Raw genomic sequence first — 22,839 nt, 5'->3', positions numbered from 1 at the left:
TCTTCAGACTACAACAGTGGCCAAGCTTGATCACAGAAAGACAAAAAATCAAATGAAAGTTTAGGCTTGCTTACAAAGCACTCCTCTATAGAATTCCCCCAGATAACAAATGTGCAAACTTAGAAGGTTCTGAAAGCCAGAAAATCACCAAAACCTCTGGGCCTAGAAGAACTTGGCTCCAAGTGATAAAGGACCCAGTGAACTTCTCTCCCTTGGTCCAGATGGTGCTTCATGGAAGCCTGTGGGGACATATTCTTCTCTTGAGCTCTTTTCCATCCCATTTCAATGCTCTATGTTTATCTTGACCTCATTTCGGAATGTAAAGGGTTTTCAGAAGGAGGAATAACTTGGGCGGACCTATCTGTTTCCAGGCTCATGCCACTTCTCCTGAGAGGGAAGACATTCGGAATCAGTGTGCTCAGCCTGCCCTGTCACAGACAGTCTGAAGAAAAGCTAAGCCAGCACACAAGACAAAAATAAAAATGAAGGTTGTGATTGGCAGTGAGGGTATGAAATCTAAAGCTCTCACTAGATAACCACACTCTACCTTCTCCCTTAAGGTTATCTTATACCCATGGTCTGGGGCCTCCGACCTTGATGCAGAAACACCACAGCCCATCCTGGGTTAGCAGTGAGCTCAAGGAGGAAGGCTGCAGGTGACTGGTTGGAATGCAATGGTTCATGAAATTCCCTATAGTTAATATTCATTCAAAGCTCACAGAAGACACAACAGTCTCCTAAAAATTTGACTGCTTAGGCAAACTTATCAACTTCTTATAATGACATAGGCCTTAGTTTCCTGGAAAATTTTACAAGTATTGAATCTAATACTTGATCAAAATACGTGTTTGTAGCCTGCTGAAGTTCTACCTCAGCCAGATTTTGCTGGATTCTTTTCATTATTAAAATTTAATATCAGATGACTCATCAACCAAAGGCAAAAACGAGTCTTGTTTTAAGACAATATACATAAATCAGTGCTCCTTTATCAATTTCAGATACAAATAAAGACTGGGCATTAGATAGGGATTTCACATCAGCTAATAAGAGCTATTTGACACATGAAAGATATCGTACTCACATAAGGAGGACAAGAGGCAAGAAAATATGTATGCCTCTTCTGTCCTTAAGGCTAATATTATTTGATTGGACAAGTAAGACCTGGAATTATTAATATACAGTGAGAATATACAACTAGATTTTAATTAATAAGAGGAGAAAATCCAAATTAGTAGTAGTATTTCCTAATCACATAGAAGATAAGGCATCAAACATACCTCAAGTTCAAGTAATCCCCCAAATCAGTAAACAAATGGAAATTTCACAAGGTTATTTAATATTTTTCTGGTCCTCTTGACAGATTTGATGGGAAGAACCCAGATATGGATAGAACTTCCCACATAAAAGTTAAGATAAGGATGGCTTGAACCAGGTTGACATAACTAGGATTCCATTTCTCCCACAAGCTCTACCAACAGCAGGGTGTTTCCTAGCAACTTCTAGCAATGTCTTGAGACATGCCTCTACTCATCCCAGTGTCTGCATCAATAGTGTTGTTTTCTGTGTTTATATATATCTTGATATGGGAACACTAGGGTACTCTGTGACATCAACAGATGCTCGTAAATCTAGAAAGCAACACCTGTCTAAAGAACCAATATGAGGAGAGGGAATAAGAAGATTTTTTTTGTTTGTTTGTTCCTTTGTTTGTTTGTTTGTTTTCATGCTAGATAGTCATGAGCTATTGCATGGCAAGAACCTGATTTGCTGTGTTTTTCCAGGGCTGAGCTGTCTATCATGCAATGTTGACAGAAAGAGTGAAGTGCATGGATCAGTATCTGCACCAATGATTCAGTGATCGATGTCTTTGCTTCCTTCCCTCCCACACTCATTCTTCAGTTTCCTGCCATCCTCCATCCCCACCACATTGCCACATCTAGCTTTGTTATATGTTTTGGCAACCTGCACACTAGGTAGCCAGGCAGCATGGTCACATCTCCATTCTCATCTGACTTGATGTCAGATCACTCTATTCTATGCACTCCCTGACTCATTTCAAAAAGTCTTCTTTCCTGGGCTGTCACTTTAATTCCACTCTCCAGTCCCAGCTACAGCTCTTTCCCTTTGCATACTCTCTAACTGCAATGTCTTACCTCTCTAGCATGAAATGATCCCATTTGTATGTCACCCCAGACCTTGACTCTGACCTCCAGACCCCTGCAATGTTGAAAAGCCTCCCAATTTTCTCAGTGAAACTTGTACAGAACCAAATTCAGCTCCTCGTCATCCAGCCCACTCCACCAGAAGACTCCTCTAACTACACAGATGTTCTATACAGGTTCATATAGCAAGAAGCTAGAGATCTTTAACAGTAACCAATTCCACACTCCCAATCAATCCTTCACTAAGCATCCGCTGATGATTCTTTCTTTGCCCATATGTGGTTGAGGCGTGATCACCCTCCACACCTGACCCCAGTTTACCTCAACCTGAGCAGCAGCTATGTCTCTTTCCTGGTCTTTAACCTATACATGCTACCTCAGCTTTTGTTCTCTTCCTCTACATGCATTCTTCTCAGAGTAGCAAGCACTATCTTTTAAAACCAAAGATCACTTAATTCATCTACTTAAAACCCATAGTTCAGAGTCCTGATGCCTTTAATTGCACTCTAGGGAGGCAGATGCAGGGAACTCTATGATTTCAAGGCCGGTCTGGACTACTCTGGTTCAGAGTCAGCAGGAGATACATGGTGAGGTTCTGGTAAAAGTTCAATGTTGACCATAAACGACAAGGTCATGTTGCACCTAGTGCAGCAGTCCTCAACCTGTGGATCGCCACCCCTTGAAGGTCGAATGGCCGTTTCACAGGACATCCTGCTTATCACATATTTACATTATAATGCATAACAGTAGCAAAATTACAGTTATGAAATAGCAATGAAAGCAGCTATGGTCAGGGGTCACCACAACAGGAGGAACAGTCTTAAAGGGTCACAGCATTAGGAGGGTTGAGAACCACGGAGTTAGTGTATCAATCACTTCTCATTGCTGCAACAAAGCCCACATCATAAGCATCTTCAGACAAGAAAAGTTTCTCTTGGCTTGCATTGTCATGGCAAGGAACGTGTGGCTGTGTTCACGAGTGGATGTGGCTCTTCCACTGGTCAGGGAGTGTGTGAAAGCTGCCTGCTGCCTCTCAGCATCATAGGAAGCAGAAAGCTCAGGCCAGAATCTAGCCGGGGTATCAACATCAAGCCCACATCCCAGCCATATACTTCCTCTAGCAAAACGCCATCTCCTAGAGGTTCCACAAACGCCTGAAAGAGGAACATCGGCTGGGGACCAAGTGTTCAACTACATGCACATGGGGGACATTTTAAATTAAAAGGCAGTGCCTAGTCACTTCCTATTTCTATAGTGTCATCCTCAGCCATTCTTCGATTCTGACCCAGTATGATTTTTATATTCTTAAAAAAAAAAAAAAGTCAAGACTTCTAGTCTGGAAATTTTGCATATGTAGTTTCCACGCTGCTACATCAAACACTTTTCTACCTCTTCTTCATCTGTTTGATTTCTAGGTGTCAGCATGCATGTAACTTGTACAGAAAACCTAAATGAGGCTTTCCTCTTTGAAATTTTCTTTCAGCGTTGTTCACAACATTGAAGTGTCATTTACGTGATTCACTTAAGTACTTTGGTTTCACGACTGTATCCTATGTTCCATGAAGCTGAAAACTGTATGACCTTAGTTAACCATTAATTACCCCAACGTCTGGCACAGTATAGGGTAAATAGAGGAGACTCAGCACGTATTTATTGAGTGGGTGGGTGATAATACACAGTAAGAAATGAGGACACAGGAAGCAATTTTCATGCTTCTTAAAGTATGGAGTGTAAAACAGCAGGGAAACACACTTGCATCCATTTGTATGTACCGAAATTTCTACATCAGGCCTGGAAATGGTCTTTGTTTAGTCGTATCCCACTCGATAGCATTACACGTCAATGCCTGCCCCACGTTACCAAAAACATATCACAAAAAAAAAAACCTGGAAAGTGGCCATAGCAGTTCATTCAAGCCAACTATTATATCTCCTAGCCTTGGAAAGCAATTACATTATTGCCTTGGAACTTACAGAAAATAAATTTTTTAACCTCCAATATTGACCTATGGATCCATGATGTGGTAAAAATCTGAAAGCAAGGGCAGCAGGTCCAGTAATATAGCTAACCAGGGATGGGAATGCCTAAAGAACTCAGTTCTACACACATATCACTTAGACACCTTGCTTGGCAAGCTCTTTCAGTAGGCTTAGTGGGGAAAAAGAGCATTGCGGCCCAATGCTTTCTATCTAAATAAATTGGCTCCCACTGAGGCAGGGAATGTGGTAGGAGGCTGATGAGACAGATGGAAAGAATACATACAAATTTATGTTCAGTATGTGCAAAGGAGACATTTCGGGACCTTCAATGGCTTAACTGAAACCTAAGATACTACACACACACACACACACACACACACACACACAACGATGCATGAATTGGTAGTGTATACAGCATCGATACAGTAGACAGAGCAACGATTCATGTCTATCGTAGGACATGTCTACAGTAGCAGAGTAAGTGAGATCTCACGTACTACTAAAAACAGCACACAATATGAATTTTATTTCTTTCTCAAATTTTCTACGCAACGATATGAGGTCTCTGGTAACCCTGAGGTGTTCTTGTCTCACTCTAGTATAAACACTTACGTGGAGGACAGCTGATACCCCAGCGATTACATGTTCAGTATAGACTCCCTTCAGTACAACTCTGAACCCCCCCCCCCACAGTCACGTGCTTCCCTCTGCTTCACTCCTAAATACTTTGTACCATTTGGATACGAATGCATCTTTCCTCCTCTTCTTTTTGATATGTCATAATTGTCATTATCCTCATTTTCATGAAATCCCATCCAGTACTAGTTAGCAGGACCACTTTCTATTTGTAAGAAACAACATAAATCATGCTTCACATGTGAGGCCAACAGTCTCTGTTCCCAGTGTCCACTTTTCCCGGACAACATCCAGTCCTGGTTTTCATCCATGACAGTGCCAAAAGTTCTTTTTTTTTTTTTTTTTCCTTTGTCTGCGAATTCTTAAGTCTCCTCGGCATTTTCCAAACGTTTCCAGCAGCTGTTTGTCTTCACACGAAGGGCCGACTGTTTGCTGCGCACAGCGCCTGGACAGCCTGCTCCGTTTAAGCGTCTACCTTATTATGATCGGCTTCAGAGCCCGCCTGCTCGTCCATCTCCTTTAAAGCGGTGCTGCAGCCGCTGGGCCCCGGGAGCTTTGGGCGTGTGTTGTACAACATCACTGTCTCGGGGCACGTTCCACTGCTTGGGAAATGTTCTGGGGCTGCTGCACAACGGACCACGGTTATGAGAGGCATGAAAAGAAGTTGTGGTTGACCTTTTCCTTCTTGCCTTATTTGAAGCCGTCTTCTCAGAGACCTGGCTCCCTGTACAAACCTAGACTCCTTCGCCAACCTCCCTCCTTCCTTCCCAGGCTTCCAGAGCTCCAAACAAACCATCCCAGGGGAAAAAAAAAATGACACTGAACAGCCTCTGAAATTTCCATCTCTTTCTTTCTTCTCTTCTAAGTTGTTTCATGCACTAATTGGCACGAGCTGCAGAGTTCTAGAAGGAACTTTCAGTGAGGATCACACCGGTTTATTTGCAGTCTCTCTCTCTCTCTCTCTCTCTCTCTCTCTCTCTCTCTCTCTCTCTCTCTCTCTCTCTCTCTCTCTCTCTCTCTCTCCTTCTCTCTCTCTCTCTCTCCTTCTCTCTCTCTGGTGTGGTTCATTCACAGGCCTTTGTAATTTCAAGAAACTCAAACCTTCTTTAGCATTCAGTGCTTAAGCAAAATCAATCATTTGGATCATCTGACGGTAAATAACGCTCATATAGCATCGCCAAGTATTGTTGAAGGTTACTTGTTACTCTAATGATGCCTGAAAAACAGAGATGAAAAAAAATCACACATATAAAACACCTTGGAGAGGCACTAAGGGAAATAATTGCTACCCTGATCCCATTTCAAGTTCAATAAAGACTATTGCCTCTGCTGGGTGTTCAGTTCGACTGTGGTTTGGAAAATAAAAGTTCCATTTTTCATTCTGTAAGTAAAAGCGCATCGTTTCTATTTGCTTTAGGAGCTGAGAACACTCAGATTAACAAAGGAAATAAAAAGGAAACCAAAGTCATGTCATGCTAGGGAAGGCAAAGCTCATTTGAAAGTGGTGTTCCAAAAAAAAAACCAAGAGTTAGTTTTATTTTATTTATTTGATATGTATGTTTTGACTTCATGTGTGTCTATGCATCATGTATGAGCAGTGCTCCTGGAGTCCAGAAAAAGGCGTCAGAGCCTCTGGATCTGGAGTTATAGACAGTAGTTAGCTACCAAGTGAGTGCTGGGAACCGAACCTGTGTCCTCTGTGAGAGTAGCAAGTGGTCTCGACTACTGAGCCGTATCTCTCAACTCAAAGTTTCTCTTATGCAGTTTTTTTTTTGTTGTTGTTTTTCGAGACAGGGTCTCTCTGTGTAGCTTTGCGCCTTTCCTGGAACTCACTTGGTAGCCCAGGCTGGCCTCGAACTCACAGAGATCCGCCTGGCTCTGCCTCCCGAGTGCTGGGATTAAAGGCGTGCGCCACCACCGCCCGGCCTCTTATGCAGTTTTAAGGATAAATCCCACCACACATTCCTCAATAACATTTACTACTGCGGCTCTTGAGGCCTTGGCAGTACTTTTGGAAATCTAGCTGTTAGCACGTTGAAAAGTACAGCACCACCACCACCAAAATATAAGAAACAACAGAAATGTGGTTAGGTCTCACTCTGAAGACACAATTTTCTAAAATAAAATTTTTTTTTAAGTTCTCTATCCTATCTACGGGATGGTCAGAGGCATCTCCAGGAAGTTCCTAGTTCAGCCAAGGAAACAAAAGAGTGGCAATATGGACATACATTAGCTATGAGCCACATGGCTGGATTAATCTCAGGAATGCCACACTGGAGCATCTTCTCATATTTTCAAAGTCTAAATTATATTTACTTTATAATCTAAAAAACATTCACTTTCAAAATAAATATTATCACTAACTAATAAAATGCTTACTTGATGCCTTAAAGGATTACCATAAAATAAAATATGTAAATATTTAAGAACAATAGGACATTCCTTTTGCTACATTGTCTTAGCTTGGTGTATATTTAAATATGTTATGAATAACCTACCTGACGGGGTATGGTCACATCAACACTATTTGAAAAGTCTAAGTTCCCTAATGGTAGAAATCAGTTGTCACTAAGATACTTAGACGGCACACAGACATCAATAATTATAAATTAAATAACCATCATCAATCCAACCCAAATGCTTCGTTGTATAAAGTAATGAGAAAATTATAACAAAAATTAGCAGCTAGCTTTTTGTTCTTTCCGTTTGGTGCACTGCAAAGAAAAGAAGTACATTTTAGCAACAGATATTTGGTTGTGTTTCAAAACTATAATGATCAGTAATAACTATGCGTGCCTGTCAAAGTAACCAACAGATAATGGTTTATGTATTTTGATTAACAAAGTAAATTATTTAATACAAGAAATGTATTTTTACTTTGAATTTCTCTTATTATGAAGCCAAATGGATTAAAGTTTTTGAAACAAAAGTGTATTTTCAAAACTTCAATGAAATGAATGATATTTATGCATATAATATATATAATAATATACACACAACCAGAAGTATGTTTGAGCTTACCCCAATAAATCTTTAATTTTCTAATTCTCAACATTTCTAGGGTAGAGAATTAAAGGAAACATAGCGTTTTAGATGGAATTTTGACCCAAATACTAAAAAGAAAACATTCTAGGAATTAAAAATAGACTCAAAAAAGAACATTGCATACTTGCTGAGTTGGGATAAAAAGTGCCTGAAAAGTCGGCCACCTCTTTCATTGGGATGGTGTGTCAGGTATGAGACATAATGAGGATGGCTTACGGGTGGTGACTTTGAAAATGCATTTGCTTCTGTGAAAAGAAAGGACGGAGCATCAGCAAGCCCTCCCTGTGTCCCAGAAGCAGATGAGCTCCGCCTCTGCTTGTGCCTCCCATGATGCAGGATGGTGCCCATGCAGAGGGACATGGGTGGGCAGGGAAGGGCGCCACCCCAGCCATGACATTTGCTCTGTCTCTAGAATGCTCTAAACTGCTCAGGCACCCTGTTTGAGGAATCACCTTGAAGTCTCTGTTTCTTTTACAGCAAGTTTCCTGTTTAGCCCCTTGCTTAGTAAAGTCTAAATGTCTTTTTGAGGTGCAATATTCTTTCTTGTTATCATTTTCATTTTAAGTAGCCATGGTCATTTGGTTGTCGTTGAGTCCCTGCTATATTGTGTCATTTAAAAGGGGAAATGGGCCGGGCGGTGGTGGCGCACGCCTTTAATCCCAGTACTCGGGAGGCAGAGCCAGGAGGATCTCTGTGAGTTCGAGGTCAGCCTGGGCTACCAAGCGAGTCCCAGGAAAGGCACAAAGCTACACAGAGAAACCCTGTCTCAAAAAAAAACAAAAAAAAAAAAGGGGGGGGGGAATGGGTATTTTGCCATACTTTTATTTTAAAATGTAAAACCAAATATATCTTTGTAATTCCAAAAAATAGATCATTGAATGAGTCACACTCAATACAAAGGTGAGGAGACCCCAAGATCCAAGTTTCTCGTGAGGAAGAGTTAGCAGGAAAAGTCTTCAACCCCCTCAATAGACCCAGAAGTCATGAGGCCATATATTCTAAATCAGCAACAAGAAAGAAGTTAGAGATAATGAAGGATCATCTTACTCATGTTTCCAGCTGAGATTCTCAGGAGTGGTAGTAGCACAAACCTGTTTTGCCAGAACTCTGGAGACTGAGGCAGTTAGGTTGCCAGGTAGAGGCCAGGCTGGCCTACTAAAGTAAGACTCCATCCTAGAAAAAAGAAAGAAACTAGAATTCACTTGTCATATGTCAACTTCATAACCCAAGAGCCAAGCCAGCTTTGTGTTATTCTAATAATAAAAGCATTGTAGTGATATTTTATTTGTGCTGAAATGTGATATTTTATTTGTATGTTAATAAAGTTTGCTGGAGATCAGAGGTTATAGCAAGCCATAAACAGTCAGGCGGTGATAGCAGATGCCCTTAATCTGATCACATGGCAGGCAGAGTCTCTGTGTGGTCAAGGACACAGCCAAGTGTGGTGACACACGCCTTTAATCCCAGTACCAACCATAGAGACCTGGAGGTCTGTACAGTTAAGCAGTGATGAGGAAGTCATGTGGCTGGACTTAAAGCCAATGAGAAGGCAGAACAGGAAGGCAACAAAAGCACAGGTTAGACAGGAAGAAGGTCTCTCTCTTGGGAAGCTATGGCGAGGTGGTAAGCTAAGGTTAGTCGGTAGCTATTCGCTATTTCTTTGATCTCTTCGGCTATTACTCCTGTATTTGGCTCTGTGTTTCTTATTTAATAAGACTGTTTAGAAATTCATCTGCAAAGCACAGAAATAATGGTTAGGGAAGAATGCTAGGGGGACCTGGGTGGAAGAGGTAGGCCATGCTGAAAAGCTAGTGCTGGCACGCCTCCCTAGCTTCCGAGTGGGAAATAGGATCCCAGCCACACAGTGAAGTTACTTCAAGGCCAGACGTCATCCTGTTCTTCTCTCCCTTTCTTGGCATTTTTTTTTTATTTGCCAATGTGCTCATATTTTAAAAAGCAGTCTGTACATTGTCACTAAACCAATTGCTTTTGAATTTGATGACAGGTATTGCTATGGGTTGGATGTGGTCTCAGTGCCCCCAAGGCTCCGTGTTGAAAACTAGTCCCCACTATGAAGTCATAAGAGGCTGAAAAGAAAATTAATCTAGATATGCTGTTTAGAGGTCCTACCCCTGGAAAGTGGTTAGGACTAGATTAGTGTGGCTCTTCCGGGACTGAACTCTGGAAGTTGGTAAGAGATGGGTAGACCCAGAGGTACAACATGTGGATATGTGTTTGTCATGTGATACCCTGCATTGCCTCAGAGTTCCCTAGCAAGAAAATTATGACTAGATGTGCACACTGCACCTTTCCTCTGGAGAATCATGAACTAAAGCAAACTCTTTTCCTTTACAGAGCAGTCTGCATTGTTTTGTGGTAGTAACAGAAACTGTATTGATACCATTATAAATTGGCTCTCTGAGATCACAACTGGTTGATGAAAAAGTTCATACCTACAAAAACAATCTCTATTATACCTTTGTCCAATGAGTTCATCTCACCTGATATTGTTTCTCTGGAGAGAGAACATTACGTGAAACTGAACCTCAAAGCATCTAATATATCTCATGAAAATGCACAATTTCTCACATTGTCGTAGTAATAAAGCTGTGGGGATGAAAAGATGGCTCAGTGGTTAGGAGAGTGTCCAGCTCCTGCACCAAACCAGAGCCCAGTTCCTAGCTCCCACACTGGGTGATAACCACCTGTGACTTCAACTTCTGAGATCTGACATCCTCTTCAACCCTCTTCAGGCACACACACACACACACACACACACACACACACACACACACAGAGAGAGAGAGAGAGAGAGAGAGAGAGAGAGAGAGAGAGAGAGAGAGAGAGAGAGAGAGAGACATACACAGACACAGAGTGAGAGAAAGAGAAAGACATAGATCGATGTCTCTTTTGTTCTGGTAAATGTACCCTTAGTCAGTAACATCTTATTTAGAAGTTGAAGAGGGAAGGTTTGGCCAGCCCAGGGCTCACGTGGACTAGAAGGGTTTAATGTGTTATAATTTATTGTTCCTATTCAAGCCATCACACAGACTCACTGAGCATCTCTACAATAACCAGCCTTCAGTTTTTCCTCCCCACCCATATTTCACCCAGTTGTGTCTTATTTCCAGTAGTTGAAAACAATATCCTGTCTAACTTACTTTTACCCATAGTGCAGAATATTGATAGAAAATGAAATATTCAAGCCCAGGAGAGGCAGGGTAGACAAAAATTTAAGAACAGGGGTGTTGTGAAATGTCTTCTGAAGAGATCTGAACATCCAGTCATTGCAGACAGGAGACTCATGATAGATAAAAAGAAAAAAATATATATATATATACATTTCACCCAAACCTAGCTCAGTAAACTAGAGCGTTCATTGGGGTGCATTACAGGACCATTGATAAGGAAATCCAAACAGGAGTAAGGATGAGTCAAAAGCAGCTGCATCAACAAAAAGCATTCCCCATGGCGAATGGTGATTCACAGAAACTACATCCATGGGGCTTTCTGAACAACCGGCAGATAGTGCAGCTATCTGTATCCACCACTGCTTGTTGCAAACAAACACTTCTCTAGTTAAAGCTGCGAATGGTATTTATCTGCAAAGAAACATGTGGCTGCTCAATTGCTGGGAATAAGTGACCACTGAGTGTTCAGCCCTAAAGAGGACATTTATGCCACTCCCTCTGAGACTCAGGGAATGTCGTAGAAGGAGAGAAGAAAGAATGTGAATGTCAGAAAAAAGTGGGCAAGTGCTGTCTTCTGCAGGACACAACCAGGGCGATCATGATCTCACAGCAGCTGTGGCTGTCTGCAACGGGCCTGCAGAAGGCTGGCCTATCAATAACCAATCGTGAATTGGGACTCCAGAGATGCTATAGCCAATGGGTGATGCAGAAGGGAAAGATAGTATCTTCTGTTATAAAACCACTAATGAACCCACCAGGCTCTGCTGGATGGCTCCAAAGTCATTGTGACACTGGTGGTCCTGGTTAATCTCAGCAAGTCACAAGTCACAGAAGAAAACAAAAAGGAAGGAATGGAAGAAGGGGGCCTATAAAGAAAGAGGTAGAAATTGATGGTTGCAGGGGTGTTCAGTGAGTGAAGGCTGTATTAGTAACTGTTCTGTTGTGTGAGAAAAATGCCATGACCAAAACTTAAGGAAAAAGCGCTTGCTTGGCTTATGGTCTGAGTGATAGAGTTCATTGAGACAGGGGGAGGCATGCTGTGGAGGCAGAAGCAGGACGCTGGCTGGTCATAGCTTCATCCACACACACAGGAAGTAGAGAGAAGTGGATAAGGCTATAAACCCTTTGAAGGCTGTCCTAATGCTGTACTTCCTGTGAAAGGTTCCATGACCCTCCCAAACAGTGCCACCAACTGGGGACCTAGTGTTCAAATACATGAGCCTATGGGCAGGCAATTCTCCTTCAGACCGCCACAGGGGGCAACAGTAACCAGAATGCAGTAAATACAAATATGAAATTTTCAAAGAACAATTCAATAAGTTATTTTTTTAAGGAAGGGACAAAAAAGAGTGGCTGGCATAAAGCAAGCATCCAGTGTCAGCTCAGGAAATGTTGCCTGTTCCTTATGTCATTGAGGTCTATTGCTCAGTCCTTTAGAATGGCTGACAACTGTAGCCAGACCCTCTTTCTTACATGGCTTCCTGCCTCCTCATATAACGCGGGTCCAGAAGTCTTCCCTTCTGTGCAGAGGTCCTACTCTGTCATTGCTGAGGATGTGCCAAGACCCCAGTGGATGCCCAGGATCATAGAACTCTTTTATATTATATTTCTCACATACAAATAGTGACATTTAAATCATTAAGTAGACACTGTGAGATCAGCAATGATTCTGCAGGGTGAAACAGTTTACAGAGGATCTTAGCAACCTCCAAAAAGATTTTTTTCTCTTAATCTAAGTACTTTCACCTTTCACTTAAAAGGAGACATTCAATGTTATTATTTTGTAACCTCATATAAGTATATACTGTATTTTGGCCATTCTCACGCCCACACCTTCCTACTATGCCTAAACCCCTGCATCCAGCCAAGTCCCCTTCCTAATTTCTTGTCTTATTTTTTCCTGTTTGTTTGGTGTGCTGTGCCCTGCTGAGTGTAATCAGGGTTCCCTGCATGAGCATGTGTGGAGGGTTATTTATTTGAGTGTGGTAAGTTATCAGTGGTTATACCATTGAAGAAAATAACTCTTCCCTCCCCAACAAGAGTAACTGCCAATAACTTCTCTGGAAGAAGAGAGGGCTCATGGGACATATGTGAACCCTGTAGGGTTTGCATATAAATTCTCTAAACTCGAACTCTTCTGACAGCTAAACAATTTGTTAACATTAATTTTAATTACTAGAAAGAGAAACATGCTGCTCAAAATTATATCACCCTTACAGATGAATCCCATGCAAGAAATTATCCAATCACTCCAACAAGAGAAACCTACCACTCTGTACTCCTCAGCCAAGCCTCTCCACTTGCTCACTCCACACATTTCACAAAAACCTTCTTTACGCTGTCCTCTGGCGGGCTGCGGTTGGCACCAGAGCACGGCTGCCTGGCAGACGTGAGAACCACGGCAGCGCATCCCCAGAGGTTCTATTAGCCTGAAATCAGGAGTTAGCCACCTGTAGCCACTTATGTCCGTGTACTTTGCTAACCTCCATTAGTATTCTTGAATGAGGGACAGGGGAGGGGAGGGGTGTTTGTCAGATTAAATCTGGATAAAGTGGCAGAAGCCGCTCTGTCATGGTTGTCCGTCACTTTAGATTTTTATATTAAAGTGAGCAATTTGCTCTCTGCATCTGCATCTTGTACAACAGACAAGACTATCACAGGTGGACATGCAAACCACAGTGGTTCATTTTAATGCAACAGTCGGTATCTTGTATCATCAAACGTGAGCATTCTGATTGGGAAATCCATGTTGATCAAAACTGACCTTGGCTTTCTAGGGTATACCGCTCTGCTCGCCATCCAGACCAGCTTTCCTGGAGGAAGAATAAGGTAGCGAGGAAATTGGGAGTAACAGAGCCCAACACAAAATGGAGAGAGTCAGGTCCGTTCTGAAGTCTGAGAAACTGAGCTGGGGTCCATGACTTTATTGATAAAGGACATTTGTCCTCGAGTAGTTATTATGTTGATCACAAAAAAAGAACCAAAAATAACATCAAGTTTGCCTCTAAATGAATGGCAGAGACCTCTCTGGATGGCAGAGACCTCTGACATTTCACAGACTGATGCAGGTTTCTGCCTCAAAATGATAACATGGACATACCTGCACCTCAGCATCCATCCTCCAAAGGGCAGAGCAACTTAGAAGATCTCAGTTTTGTTGTTAAGGAAGAAAGGCTTTATCTTGGTTCATAGTTCCAGAGATTTCCATCGATGTTCAGTTTCCTCCTTTGCCTGAAGGCCTATTGACAAGGCAATATCTACATCAGGATAAAGGGCAGAGTTCACCTCGTGGTGGCCAGGAAGTAAAAAGACCATCAATGTTAACATGATTCACAACTTTCAGATGTCAAATATTGAGGCATTATTTATTATCATTTCCAAAAGTCCTCATACTATATTTTGGTTTCAACGAATGTTCTTAAACTCCAAATGTCCTCCTTAGTTTCCACTTTCAGCAGATTCTGTCCCCTTAGGCTTCCGATAAGAAGCTTCAATAGACATGAAAAACATCAAAGAAACTTTGCCTTCAGAAAGGAATATCTGCATCGTAACCAGCCCTGGCGTTGTGGGCATCAGAGGTTACAGAGCCCAAAAGATACATATTTCAAATCAACTTTGTCAGTGCTTAGCACTACAATGGCTGTCTCACTGAAGCAAAAATATTTCTGGGTCCCAGCCAAGAGCTCACTTACATGGAGCAAGGTGTGATAAAAATAAATTCCAACGCAGTGAACAAGGTTCGCGTTTGTCAGAAGTAAATTTATGGATGTTATTCAAGAGGCTTTCATCTGTACTCTTCGGCAGCTCTGATATGACAGGGTAGTGCTTTGACAGAAAGTTTGTGAGCTGCAGATAGTGAAACAATGTGAATATTACGACACTTCGAGGGAGATGGATACTATGCAGACACTGACTGTTGAAATGAATTTGAGCTTTTATTTTAATATCATTGGTAATACTTATCATGTCCCAGATAGGTATGAATTAAATAGTGGTTTGTCTCTTAGCCTTCTCAGAGACTGAATGAAAAAGAAGAAGAAAACAAATTTACGGTGCTGGCTGTTTTACTTTGAAACTAGAAATAATGTGGAATTATGTTAAACTATTAACAAATACTTTTATGTATTCAAAAGTATATATGCTTTTATTCCATTCTCCTGACTAGCATTATACATATGACATGTAATTTTATGCTTGCTGTATATTTATAATTTATTAATTATCTAGGAAATTCATTTTAATTCGAAGAAATTTGAGAGTTGGGTACAGTTTGTTTTCATTTGAATGAAGACTCTCACTGGAAAGCAGGGTCTATTGGACAATATGATATCATCTACTCTGGGTTAGAAAGTAAGTTAAATGGATTCCTGAGCACTGGGAAGACTAGAGCCTGGGAGAGAGAAAGCCATGGTGATGGTTGGGCTCCCTGTGGCGTAGGAGACAGTGCTGTTTAGAAGGTTCTAGTCTAGCTCCAGTGTGGCAGCCAAGTGTCTGCAGCATTGTGCAGTTCATTTCTTAGCCTGTTGAGAGCTCAGCATCCTCACAGTCACCATGATGGAGAAAGAACAAAAGGGGTGCTCTCCAAGCATGACACGTAGGCCTCGGGTGACAGGCCAGCCGAAGCAGAGGCAAGCGTGATAAATGAGTAGCCACTTAACTGAGTATGCATTATGAATAATATAGCCAAAAACTTCAAGTCGACAAATACATGCTTTTTTTTTCTTATGAAAAGCAAGTTTAAAAAGAGATGCTTCTTTAAAGTGTTTTTTTTAAGTATTAAACAATTTATAGATAGAGATAAGAGAAATTATGAAGATGGTCCTTGAAGAATTGAAATTTGATGACTTCTAAATCCTCTACCATGAAGATGTTCCTAAAAGATGACCTCAAAAGCTAAAGAAATACTTCCTAACCCATACTGCCCATCAGACTCTACTTTCCAGTGAGACTCTTCATTCAAATGAAAGCAAACTGAAACCACTGAGTGGATGGCTGTATTACACACTGAAAGGATTTCAAATAAGTCTTTAAATGATGAAGAGAGAACCAAGCCCATTTCCCCGTGTGCCCCTGTAGCTAAAGTTTTCCTGGTCCTGCCTGGCTCCCGTGGCCCTGTGGCGGCTTGGACCCAAGTAAACACACAGAAGCTTATATTAATTAAAACCGCTCAGCCATTAGCTCAGGCTAACTATTGACTAGCTCTTACACTTAAATTAACCCATAATTCTTATTTAAGTTTAGCCACGTGGCTTGGTACCTTTACTTTAGTTCTGCCTTAATGTCTTGCTTCCTCTGTATCTGGCTGGTGACTCCTGACTCTTTGCAGAATTCTCTTCTCTGCTTGTCCCCCGCTATACTTCCTGCCTGGCTACTGGCCAATCAGCACTTTATTTATTAACTAATCAGAGCAACACATTCACAGCATACAGAGTGATAGCCACAGCATGCCCCCTTTTCTTCAATGTTTCCTTTCATAACTACTCAAAAAAATGTAAACTCACTAACTCTCCCTGCTATCAAGTATGAGTCCCAACCTCCTACCACTGCCTACAATGGGCTCTTGAGTCCTCATCTGAGACCCAGGCTCTTCAGCACCAAGGGATATTTTCCCATCATTTCTAAGGACAGAATCGCTCATTGTGAAATTTTCTTTATAAACTGCTTTTGAGAACAAATGTGAGTGTTTTAAATGGAAGAGAGTAAGTTATACTGTCACTAATTCATTATGAATTTAACTATTTTTAAAAGGAAAATGGAGGAAATTCCTACAGAAAAAAATTCCAGACACTTCTACATAAACATCTGTAATATTTGAAAGAATTCCAAATAAGCACACACAGAGAGAGAGAGAGACAGAGAGAGAGAAAGCACACACATAAAGAGAGGGAGAGTGAGAGACAGAGACTGAGAGATGGAGATAAATAAATAGAGACAGCGAAGAAACAAAAACTGCCAGGCAAGGCTCTTTGTGTAAAGAAAACAAAGGGGCTGTCTTTTCATGGAGCCCAGAAGTATATTTTCTAGATTATTTCCCTGTTCTTTCAAGAGACTGACCATTAAAAAAGCCTTGTTGATAGTGACATTGTAAGGTACTAATTCCAAAATAACCCAAAAAAAAGTGTTTTATGTAACTGAAGGAAAAAGCATATTGATAAAATTAATTCGTTATAGAGAAAATGATATCATTCCCACCATCCAGAAGAAACTAGATCAACTAGAATCTATTGCTATTGTGATGGAGTGCATTCGGATCTGACATCTTTTCCTTATGCTGCTGTCTGCAGTAGTATAGTGGTTGCTGTAAGTTCCCAAAGGTGTCAGGTAGAGTTCATGCCATTGGTGCAGAGAACTGTCCTCCCAGGAAACCCAAAGGCATGACATACATAGGTAATATTTCTACAAGTCATGTCCAAGTCAGCTCTTCCTTCCGCGCATTTCACATCCAGAAACAGGAGCAGCCGGCTAAGCTCCCACACACAGCTTTAAAAGTGCTCATTAAGGCAAATTATTTCCTCTTCCTTTACTAAAGAGCTTTCTTTTCAATTACTTTTTTTTTTAATTTCAAGTGGAAAACCACCTTAATTGGCCAACATAGACTAGCACCCTTCCCTAGGAGAGCTATTGGAAAGTCAGAATATGCAGGTAGTAGTGGTTTGGACCCACAGAAATGGTGATTTTTCTATCATTTGAATATCATAGAGGAAAATAACAAAATATGAATGATTTTCCCCTCTCATTTGGAAGTTGTTAGTAGACTTTCCTTTGTTCCATTGAGAGAGAAGAAAATATTAAGTTACAGAGAACCCATATGGCCAGCAGAAAACCCCATTTAATTGCTTTATTGCCAAAAATGTTAAATAACTTCCTGAAGAGGCAGTTCAAATGAAACATATGGCAGCTATTAGCAAGGGACCCTAACAAATTCAAAAATATGCTTTCTATGGGAACTTTCTCATATCATAAGCAACAATCAAATTTGGTATGTTCATTCCATTTGATGAACACCTACTTTGCACTTGGATGTATACAGCCATCTGGCATGAGAAGTCTCTGGTAATACCAAGAATAGATAGTTGGACACTCCTGGACCTCAAAACGAAGACCCAACTGTACTCATCAGGCACATCTTGGAAATCAAGGGAAAAAAATCCCCTTAACAATGCCTCCTTCACAAGGGTCCAATGCCTGAAACCATTCCATTTCCACCTAGATAATATTTTGTTTTAAGATTTATCTATATTTTTATTAATGTGTACATGTGCTATGCAACATATATGGGTACTCCAGGATGCAAAAAGAGGGTATCAGATTAATTATTCAAGGTGGGTGCTGGGAATCAAACTTGGGTCCTCTGTAAAAGCAGCAAGTGTCTTTAACCACTGAGTCAACTCTCCAGCCTACCCTGAACCTGTGTACTCTTAGTCATCTACTACCTAATCGTTTCCTTTAACACCATACCAGTGATAGAACTGACCACTATCACTCAGCATCCACTGTGTGCAACTATTTTTTGTCTGTTCATATGGCTTTGTCAACTAGATTGTGAATTCCACACTGAAGAAAATTTTTAGATTTTTGTATCCACGTTATCTTAAGACATGTAATTAAGAGTCAACAAAAAGCTTTACTTAGCTGAATACTAAGTGCCAGCATTTTCTAATTGCTTCAATGCCTTATATCCCTTCCTAAATTCACAAATTTAATCAATTTATGCATAGATCATTTTCTGGAGAGACAGTTTGGCCTCAAAAGCAAGTGAGAGGAGAGCTATCCAGTTGTTATTATGATGTGGTCTTGCTTGAAAAGAGAGATTATCACCATCTAGGCACACTAAATTTTGACTCTCTTTTTTCTACTTTGTAATATGACTGTGGCAGTTACTTAATGGAAATGAGATTTGGTAAATTAAAGCAGCATGTGGAACATGGTAAGATTCCAAAATAATCAGCATTAGCCACATGAAATATGGACATGGGGCATATGAAGGGTAAAATATTTTTGTCTTATAACTCAACACAATGATTATAATTTCATTAAATATTCTACATACTAAGGATATATTTTTATAATCAAATACAATATGGAAAATGTCTGTCTATTGCTAGTCAACTTGTAGTTTGGGGCAAGAGTTTTAATTTATTTTAAATGCCTAAGCTATAAGAAGAGGACGATTGCCTAATTTCTGTCCAAAACAAATATATGCATGTATGTTTTGCAATCTCAGTTGATATCTTGTCAGAGAGCCTCACAATGCTCTGATAAGTAGGCACAGAGGCCAACATCCCAAAGGGTGTGTCCTAGTTTTCATAATTGACCTTAGGACCACACCCAAGCTACTGGAATCTGTAGGACTTCATAAGGTAGTTCTGAGGATTGAGTGTAATTATGCAGGTAAAAGTTTAAATGTATAACACAAAGTGTCAGTTAATTTGTACTGGAGTCTTCCTCCATGAGTATCCTCTTATTCCCTGTCACCTACATTCACAATCTTGCCAGTAATTACAAATCTTCTATTGTCAGTACTCTTAGTCACTCAACAGAACTTGATATTAAAAACCTTTCTGTTGAAGACACCATACACCATACACAGAATGCGGGAGAAATCAAGCTGGTACTTATCTGGAAGCTTGCTGCCTGATGGCCAGTTTTCATGGCACCAGAGGATGCTATGCAGTATGCTGAGGAAGAGAAGTCATCAACCGTCTTACCCAACCGTGAATCCTGAAAGCTTTGATAATGACTAGCCCGACAAGATATGCCCATGGGTGTCATAGTGGTGTGAATGTTATGGAAGTGACCAACAGTTATCTGATTGTATTCAAGGCCCACTCCACAAGAGAGCATTTATACTTAGTACCATAAACCTATCCAAAACTCCTTGGCGAAGGAGCTCATAGAGAACCTATGACTATTATTTCGCTAAGTGGAAAATGCAGTAAACTTCCTTCTAAGTGTGTATTCCTACATTCACAGATTAGTGATCTCTCAACCTTCATCAAAGAAGTCTCTTTCCACATGTATCTTTCACTGTCTGTCTCTCTCCCTATCTTTCTGTCTCTCTGTCTCTTTGCCTCTCTGTGTCTGTCTCCTCTCTGTCTCTATCTACGTGTATGTGTGTGTCTCTTTGTTTCTCCTCTCTGTCTCTGTCTCTGTCTCTGTCTCTCCCTCTCTCACACACACACACACACTCACTCACTACAAATCACACACATAAGTACCTTTCCTGTCTTAGCTCTGTTGTTCTCTGAAGACCGAAGAAGCACTAGGTAGTCTGTAGTCGGCGGTTGTCACACAGAAATCTCAATGGATGGGTCATATAGACTCGTAAAAGCCTCTCTAATCTGCATGCATACATACAGGTATACCCACGCACTCATCCATACGCACTACACACACACACACACACACACACACACACACACACACACACACACACACAAGTTAGTGCCTCTGTGTCATTTCAAACAAGAGTAACTGAGAACTAGAAATTCAAGCTCCTTAATTCGTTCTGGGTATTCACAAAGAATAGTGTTAACAGTTGTGCTTCTTAAGCTTTTGAAGCATTTCATTTTACTCATTCTGAGCCTTATGCTTAAAAATAATAAAAATAATAATGAAATGGAATGGACAGTTTTAAACCTTTCATATCAATAAATAAACCCATAGAATCCCTGCCCAGAGTAATAGTAAGTAAGTAAACAAGACTGTTCCTCTTTCTGGGTACCTGGGATGCCTTATGGAGGGCACGATATTCACTTCTCCCAGCAGCCCTATGAAAAACATGAGATTTTCCACCTGTTATAAAAAGAGGCCGGGTAACTCACTCAGGTGCTTACTGACAGTCAAGAAAGGCCAAAGACTTCAAATGCCCAGACACTACTTTGTGGGCCTCCCAAAAATAGAACAAAGACATTCACCCAAAGTCAGAGGGCATATTAGTGCCAATGCCATTTAAAGATAATACAGATGGATTCAAACTTCAGACCAGAGAATCATGGATTGGATGTGGCTCTCAAAGCCCGGTCTAATGGCTTCACAGACTGCTCCGCAAATGCTTTTTTCTACTGTTTTATCTAGTTTTTACTACATTTATGATACATTAATCCTAGTGGTATTAGTTAACTTTTTTTCTAGTAGGGTCGTAATTTTGTGCATCTCTTTTCTTTTTTCAGGCTGTCCCATGTGTTGGAGAAAAGGAAATGGCTGGTGAGTTGACATTTGAATTGTGTTTTCTCTCCTACCTATTTTAGAATGAAATTCCACCTTAAAATAGAAATCTCTCTAAGTATCTAAAGTGCACAATCTCATCAATTTCTGTGGGAAATGTTATTGTTGAATTCTTAGCCAAAAAGAAACAGCTGTTCTCAAAATGGAAACAAAAATATGGTTTTTAAACATCACATTGTACTGTGTTTAAAAAAAAAACTTCTTGTAGCCTTACAATTAACGGCAATTACATTTTTTTCTCTCTTGGGGGAAGAAATTGATATTGGCTAATGTGTTGAGGAATGGTCTTTGAAAACTGATTGTTGGTATTTATCAAGCTTTTTTTTTTATCTCAAGTAGCTTGTTCAGTAGTCAGAAATAGATGCGCTTGGTGTTTAAAATGGACACTGCATAATGGAAAGTAGTAAGAGGCAATGTAACTGCTGGAGAAAAGATGGTCTTGTTTTTCACACTTGGTGATGATTGTAATTATTCCACAGTACTGTGGGAAAGTGGGAGGGGATTGATGAGAGACATGAAAACAGGAAAAATTAGGCTGGAATTGATGGAATTGCATGGAATTGATGGAATTGCATACTTTGAAGTCTGCTGGTCTTTCTCAATATTGTCTTCTGTGGTCTACCTAAAGAAAATTAAGACAAAAGGAAAAGCAAAACCAGTTTGAATACGCCACGCCAACTTGAAGCATGTCACTTAGTTTACAGACATGTGACCTTATTGAGATCATAGACGTGTGATGTTTAAGAGCAACAGTGAAGTCAAGTTGCATAGAACCAAAGGACAGTATCATGACATCAAGACATCAAGTGCTCTAATGAGTTTAGGGCTTGTGGAAGATGAGTTTTTATTTACTCATATTTATTTATGTATTTATTTGGAAGAAGGAAGTCTGCATACCATGGCATGAGTATGGAAGTCAGAGGACAATTTATGGGAGTCAGTTTTCTCTTTCCACATGGGTTCTGGAATCATACTTGGGCCTTGAAGTTTGGTAGTGAATGCTTTCACCCAACCAAGTCACACTGACATCTTCGTCACGTGTGAGTGGTGATGTTCATCTGTTCTTATGGAGCTCTTTCTTTGTAGCTAGACAATTTTTACACAAACAGCTTAGCTCTTTAACTCTGCGAGCTGAACTTCTCTCTCCTGTTTAGTTGGTGTCTGACTTCTTCACTGTAATAGCATCGAGAACCCCTAAGAATAGGAGGACATGATGAAAACGGATCCAAGTTTCTATGAAGGGAAAATGAAACTGTGTTGTGAATGGGCTCTGATCATACAGATTAACCACCCCTTCTCTTATCAGGTGAATTCAAAGTAAGTTGTTAAACCGCACCATGTCGTCACACAGATTTTGCTTGACTGTCTAGTTAAACAAGAACTAAATGATTGCCGGGCGGTGGTGGGGCACACCTTTAATCCCAACACTTGGCAGGCAGAGGCAGGTGGAACTCAGTGAGTCTGAGGCCAGCCTAGTCTACAAAGTGAGTTCCAGGACAGCCAGGACTGTTCCACAGAGAAACCCTTCTTAAAATTAAAAAAAAAACCCTAAATATGATTAAGTATGTACATATACGCCTCAAAGACCCCCATTTTTGT

At 40.6% G+C, this 22,839-nt stretch overlaps 1 protein-coding gene across 2 annotated transcripts in view; it reads left to right on the top strand.

The window, feature by feature from the left end:
- Nucleotides 1-22,839, top strand: part of Dlc1 (DLC1 Rho GTPase activating protein) — a 374,422-nt gene that overhangs the window by 155,295 nt on the left and 196,288 nt on the right. For both annotated transcript variants that reach the window (XM_052752051.1, XM_052752050.1), the window contains exon 5: nucleotides 21,186-21,219. In XM_052752051.1, the coding sequence (XP_052608011.1) occupies nucleotides 21,186-21,219 (34 nt within the window). The remainder of the gene's footprint in view (nucleotides 1-21,185; nucleotides 21,220-22,839) is intronic.

The sequence above is a fragment of the Peromyscus californicus genome, unplaced genomic scaffold, assembly GCF_007827085.1.
Source record: "Peromyscus californicus insignis strain IS unplaced genomic scaffold, ASM782708v3 Scaffold_23__1_contigs__length_62951481, whole genome shotgun sequence".
Classification (NCBI taxonomy): Eukaryota; Metazoa; Chordata; class Mammalia; order Rodentia; family Cricetidae; genus Peromyscus; species Peromyscus californicus.
The sequence above is the reverse complement of the archived record's forward strand: the minus strand, read 5'-3'. Positions and strand labels throughout refer to the sequence as shown.